The sequence below is a fragment of the Semicossyphus pulcher genome, unplaced genomic scaffold, assembly GCF_022749685.1.
Source record: "Semicossyphus pulcher isolate SPU_LCO1_2020_fin unplaced genomic scaffold, fSemPul1.0.p SCAF_3, whole genome shotgun sequence".
NCBI lineage: Eukaryota > Metazoa > Chordata > Actinopteri > Labriformes > Labridae > Semicossyphus > Semicossyphus pulcher.
This window is the reverse complement of record NW_027211704.1, coordinates 5,857,686-5,864,688: the sequence shown is the minus strand read 5'-3', so window position 1 is coordinate 5,864,688 and position 7,003 is coordinate 5,857,686. Positions and strand designations below refer to the sequence as shown.

The window sequence follows — 7,003 nt, the reverse complement described above, 5'->3', positions numbered from 1 at the left end:
ACTTTACAAAATGTTTTGTATTGATCAAGACCCAATCCCTCTAAGCTGCCTCAAGATAGCAATGTTCCAACAATACAGCAACCTCATTTCGGGACCAACAAGCCCATGGCCGCACAGATAGGAAAAATACAACCGAGTTGGCTGGAAATAAGCAACAGCAGCTGCACTGCACCTTGCGCAATTATTGCCCTTTGTAAAATATGGCCTAATGTGTAAGTAAGTGAGATTTCAAATGGGGCTCATAGCCAGGCTAGCATTTTTATCTTCCAGACTTTTTTTTTAGGTTAGGCTAAATGTCTCCTGGTGTTTGTTTCATATATGACAGGTGTCATCCTGTCATCTCGCTCTTGGAAAGAAAAATAAAGTGAGCACATTTCCAAAAATGTCAAAACTATTCCTTTAAAGGGTTTTCTGTGTTTGCCGCTTGTTAGCTTTTCAAATCAAATCTCAGTTAAAACACGGAGGTCCTGCAGGTCGTCTCTTTGCATGCACATGTGAGGATCGCAGAGTTCATGCTCAGACTCATCTTAGGAGACAACAGGGGGATGGCAGAATTGGAGTTCTTACCCTCCGTCTGAGATCTGGAGCCTGAGACGGAGGGGTCCAGTAAAATCTTCGGGAACGGCGGCGAGTCTCTGACAGAGCTGTTGTCCTCCGACTGGGAGCACACGAGTTCTCTGAAACACTCCCTGAAGCGCGTGGAGAGCAGGCTGTAGATGATGGGGTTGACTGCTGAGCTGAGGTAGAAGAAGACGCCCGACAGGATGTGCACATACTGATAAACTTTGTGCATCATATCAGTCCACTGGCTGATGGAACTCCACAGGAGCCGCTCGATATGGAAGGGCGCCCAGCAGATGCCAAACACCGCCACGACAATCGCTGCAGGAGCAAGCAGAGAGAAACATGTTTTGTTGATGCTCTTTATATGTATTTATGTATTTTTGATGCTCTTATTCCCCTGACTTGGAAGCCAATCACATCAGTCTGCGGTGGACATGTTATCATTCATATTAACTTTGAGAATAAACCCTTTGATGCAATGTCTTTCAAGGAGACCTAAAGCCATAGAGCATGGAAAAGAATAGACAGCTGAACAAAGTCAATACATAAATAATGGTAAGCGTAATAAATCAAGTAATTCTAAGTAGTAATTGTATGCATAAAAGCGTTAAAGCGTGGAGAAGAGTCTAACTATGAACTAAAAATAAAGGGAAAAACAGTTACGAACAAGAACACGAGAGATAAACGATCAAATATGTCTCACAAAGTTAAATATTGTTTTGTAAAAGGAAACAATGAAGTCTATTCAGTCCAAATAAATAAATCATCAACTTTTCGGATAATAAATTACATTCTTTTAAACAAAAATGCCAAAAAGGTTCTGGGCCGAACTTCCAAATGTGAGGATTTGATGGTTTTCTTTGTCTTTTTTTGAATAAAAACAGAAACTTCAGAAACCTGTCACAGACTCGCTGATTATTCCAATAATTGGTGGTTGCTGCTTTTCTTCACTGACTTCCACTTTGTCGAGTCAGGCTGCTAAAAATTTACTTTTTTATTATTATTTTGACTTTTTTTACAGCAACTGACTCAAGAGAATTGAAGCTGTAATTGCAGAAGAAGCAAGCATTGTATTGTGTAACTAAAAAAAGACCTTCAACACTTTTACTAAAATATGATTAAAGCTGAAATTATATTGCAATTACATTTTTTAATTTGGCAGGGACGCAAAGAGACACAAAGTCTGTAGTTCATTTTTAAGATAAATAAGTCACCTTGTGTGCAAACAACTCGCACAACTGCTATCTATCTATCTATCTATCTATCTATCTATCTATCCATACATCCATCCATCCATCCACCATCTCTCCATCATCCATTAATCCATCATCCATCCATCCATCCATCCATCTATCTACCATCCATCCATCCATCCATCTATCTACCATCCATCCATCCATCTAACTATCATCCATCCATCCATCTAACTATCATCCATCCATCCATCTATCTTAACCATCCATCCATCCATCTATCTATCTATCTTAACCATCCATCCATCCATCTATCTACCATCCATCCATCCATCTATCTACCATCCATCCATCCATCCATCCATCCATCTATCTATCATCCATCTACCCATCCATCCATCTGTCTACCATCCATCTATTAATCCATCTATCTATCATCCATCCATCCATCCATCTGTCTACCATCCATCCATCCATCCATCCCTCTATCCATCCATCCACCCATCTGGCTACCCATCTATCGAATATTCATCGAGCCATCAATCCATCCATCTCTCCATCCACCCTTCTGTCTATCTATCTATCTATCTATCCATCCAACCCTCCATCCATCCGATGTTGCTCAGCATCACTTGGATGAAGCTCTCTCACATAGCTCTCCTAATAACTCGTGCTGAATGCTCCCTGGGAGCTCTCACTGAAGGAGGTGCAGGAGACGCAGGCTGTTTGGCTCGTTGCGATGGTGGGCATATGGCAGCAAGCTAACGGACTTTGCTCAGTGGCAAGATATTTATAACTGTGAGGGTGGACAACAGTTGAGATGTAGTTTCTCTCTGTTCCCAACAACAGAGTTTGTGAGATTTTTCTACCCGAGCCTTTATCGAACAGTTGCTCCATTTTCTCCCTTTATGTCTGAAAAAACATCTTCATCCACGCCTGTTTGACAGAGCCACATTTGTATTCTGTACCGTCTTGTCCCAGTGCCATGCCATTGTTCTGACAGTCCATTATTTACAAATCCCAACAGCCGGCGAAAATGTCAACGGACCCAAAGCCCATTTGTTCTACGGGCCGTAAAACAAAAACCATTATTCCCTAACCTCAATAGTCCATAAAATGTCTGAACTTAAAGGAAGCCTCACTGCTCCCATAACGCACTCTCCCTGCAGTCATTCATTCAGTGATTGCTGGCCCTGTCCATGGTAGTGAATCGACAACAACTAGCTCAGATCCCAAAAGAAGCTGCAAAGTCTCTCCCGTTTTCATGAACACACACTAGTACTTCTATACTTCGGAGAACTCTCTCTTTTCAGGCTATTCTCATTCACTGTTCGTCCCCTCGCTCCTTTGCATCTCCTTCAGACGCTCAAAGTACCTTTAAGTGTCATCATGAGCAACGTCTTATCATCCTTGGTTGTCCAATAACAGTCCTAACATCTCTTTAGCATCTCATTCAGACACACACAATGTAGTGTCTGTTTTCTTCCTTTGTGACAAGTTGTACATTTGGAAATGGTCTGTTTTTTTATGGTTTATAAACCACAACTAGCTGGTCATGTTGAAGCACAAAAATAGAAATATTGTATAAAAGTTTAATAAAAAATTACTTGACTTTTGGTTTCACACAGGATTCCAACCCTGGTCTCCTGGGTAAAAGTGTTGTTCGACCCATCCATCGCCTCCAACTGCCTTCCCCACGCTGACTTCATCAGTCTGTCTATTGACTCGCTAAGGGCTCTGGTCGTCTAATGTCGATGCAGATGGGTTTACATTGGAGTCAATTGAAAGGCTATTGCATCTCATGCAGACCCCAGAGGGTACTTTGTGTGTCTGTATGAAATGCCAAGGGCCTTGGCAAAGCATCTTCATTTGATTTGCCATATTAAAAATGAGGACAGGCTGGCATGAGATGCGCCAGGCTTTCAACTAACTGCAATGGTAACCCATCCACAACAATATTAGCTGCACAGAGAAACTGCTCCAGTCTTTCAGCATGTGGGACGTCAGGTCATGTAGTAGAAAGAACAATAAAGTTCTCTTGGCAAGCTGGACTAACTGATTAACTTTAAGTAAAGTAAAGCTAATAGTATTAAAATTAGTTTTGCAAATATGTTCTTATACAACCAATACTGGGAAAATTGTACACCATTAAAAAGCTGTAGAGACATTTCCTTAAAAAGCTAATAATCCTACATTTACGTTGGTGCCAGGGAAAGGTCAATAGTTCACCAAAGTCAGTCGGAAAGATGGCTTCATAAAAAAGAATGGCACATCATCAAGTGTGCACTAGAAGGGTACACATACATGACAAAAGACAAAGCAGCATGGTTACAAATCTTCCGAAGATAAAAAAACATGTTTAATAACAAGCAAACACATAAAAGTGCCAACCTTCATATGTTTTGATGGAATATGCGCCTCCTTTGCAACATAAAGTTAAATCATTCATTCCCTCGAGTGCAGCGATGTAAAGACACAAAATGAAAGCTGTCATCGCATACTGATTTTTATTTGTTGTTGTCTTTCGAAATACCGGACATCTCTCATGTGAGAATACCAGTAACGCTCTAACCTTGGTTTATTATACCAGCTTTATGTGTAATTCAAACATTTTCACAAAGACAATGACTCTGAAAAGAAGGGTTGCAAGTGTTTCTCAGGAGTCTCACACTTTGAATTGAAAAGCAGCTATTAGTAAGCTACACGTGAGGGAAGAATGTTTTGATGGATGCACCAGTCTAGAATGAAACGCCTCAAACATTCGCCTGACAGCAGAGAAAAGAACAAATCAATTGTTAAAGGACTGTGCCAACACTGCACACATCTCATCGAAGCTTAGAAGATGTTGTAAAATAAATCGGCCTTCAGAATACCAATGATCTATACAAAGAACTGCCAATCCTCTGTTACTTGCTCTGTGTTTTCCTCATGTTTTATATCCCTGAACATGCCTTGGCATTGATAACACAGATTAGAGGGATCTGCCTTCAAATCCGAGCAGTGTTTCTAAGTAACGCATGCTTTCTGAAGACAGAGAAAAGGAGAGAGAGAAACTCACAGAGCATTTTGTTGACCTGTCGTCTTCGCCCGTTCACGCTGCTTTTCCTTCGGATGAAGCTGCCACAGTTCTTTCCCAAGTGTTCGTTCGGTTCCCGCCTTTCTTTGCCCAAATGTAGACCCATGACCAGGTACAGAATGCTGATCACCATCATGGGCACAAAAAAGAAGCACACAGTGGTGATCTGCATGACCATGTTATAGATCCACAGGGGCTTCAGGACGGTGCAAATGGCTGACTCTTCCATCTTCTCCGGCAGGTAGAACACGCCGTGCAAGGAGGTGTTTGGGATGGCGCAGACCATCGACACAACCCACACGATGGTGATGACCCTCTTGGCGTGCTGGTTGGTCGAAAGGTAGCGTGTTTTGAGCGGGTGCAGCACAGCGATATACCTCTCCACGCTCAAAGCGGTGACGTTGAGGATAGAGGCGAAGCAGACCGTCTCGAAGAGGAAGGTCTTGAAGTAGCAGCCGCCCTCGCCGAAAGGGAACGGGTAGTTCTGCCACAGGTCGTAAATCTCTAGGGGCATCCCGAATAAAAGCACCAGGAGGTCGGACAAAGCCAGGCTCACCAGGTAGAGGTTGGTGGGGTTTCGCATCTTCTTGTGCTTCGCGATCACCGCGCATGTTAGCAGATTTCCAGACAAGCCGACGAGGAAGATGAAGAGGTAAACGATGGTCACAGGGAGGAAGAAAGGGGACCGTTTGGGACCCAGAATTTCAAAGAGGTTGATTTCAGTGAATTGGTCGTTGGTGTAATTCCAGGTGGCGTTCGGAGGCAGGCTGGTATTGTGGAACGGTTGAGATACGTTTAAAGTGGAGCCCTGCAAAGAGAGCTCCATTTCAGAGAGGAGACTGGAGGAACCACAGGAGATGTCAGCACATCCTGTGCTGGTTTCTTGGTTTGATCAGCACTGGGAGCCTGCCGGGAAAAGAACAGACGGAAGAATTAAAAAGGGTTGTATGAAGAGAATGATTCCTACTGGGGTCACACTGCAGTTTAACTTTTCCTATTCTTATTTCACATCTGAACTTTTCAGCTGAAACTCGGTGAACAAATTCCAAAATCTTGACAGCTTATGTCTTCACGAAAGTTTAAAAAGGTTTGAATATTTACCACTGGCAGCCTTAGCATGGAGAACACTTGTAAATTAAACCAGTGTGATATTTGAACTCATATCACAAGGGAAACAACCAGAGGTTTGTGCATTATGCAGTGTTTTATTAATGAAATTGGGAGAAAAGTCTACTATAATTTCTCCGAGCCAATGACGGCATTTTCATATTCCTTGTTTTATCCAACCATCATGAGATTTGTATTCATGTATGCATTTGAAAAGCGGTACATCTTCTTATTTGAGAAGTTGGAATAACAGAATGTGTTTGCTTCAAAACAAATGAAACAAATACTTGATTATGAAATTCTCCCAGACCAACTGTCTGTCCTGCTTGACAAATGCTGTCTGCTCTGCATATTAAAATCTGGCAGCCCAAATGTGGAAAAAACAAATGCCAAAGGGAAGACGGAATAGCAGGAGTTATAGAAGCTAAGACTTTCCATTTGCAGGGCATTAACATGTTTTACAAAGCGTTGGCTTCTAAGGTTAATTGCATGCACGAAAGTCACATTGAAGGAGCCGCTCTACTGAGGCATCAACAAGCCTGCTGCTAGGTAGAGTGATTGGATGTGTTATTTTGTCCAGCCCAAAAGGCACCATTATTTAGCACAAAATGAGACCAGATTACAGAAATGAGCCATCCTGATGTTTCTGCCGATCACCAGAAACAAAAGTGGCCTCGTTTGAAGCCCTAAAATAAACATCCACTCGTCTGTATTCGTCAGTGCACCAGACGATTAAATCTGATGAGTCCCAGTGGTTCTGCAATGCAGACAGTGAGGTTAATGAGGTGACTGAGACGGATTCCCATCTGCTGCTTCAGATGGTGGATCGTATCGATCAGGTTGTCAGATTGCAACAGGGGGACTGACAGGTTCCTTTGACTGCACGCCAACTGAGTAACGCCCTTTGGCCGCCTTCAATATTCCAGTGATAAACTTTGGTCTTGCAATGTCTTGAAACTGTTGATAGCATGCCATCATGGCTGAGCTGAATACTAGTCGGGATGATTAATGACATTTTGACATTATCGGCATTGGCCGATGTCTGCGCTCACAAGGCCGATTA

General features: G+C 42.5%; 1 protein-coding gene across 1 annotated transcript; it reads right to left on the bottom strand.

Moving 5' to 3' along the window:
* Positions 1-451: 451 nt before the first annotated feature.
* On the bottom strand, positions 452-5,674 carry nmur3 (neuromedin U receptor 3). The gene is made up of 2 exons (XM_069678821.1): positions 4,816-5,674; positions 452-882 (listed from the first exon to the last, which is right to left on the bottom strand). Exons 1-2 carry the CDS (start codon positions 5,657-5,659, stop codon positions 452-454), a joined length of 1,275 nt encoding a protein of 424 aa, XP_069534922.1. The 5' UTR covers positions 5,660-5,674.
* Positions 5,675-7,003: the final 1,329 nt, after the last annotated feature.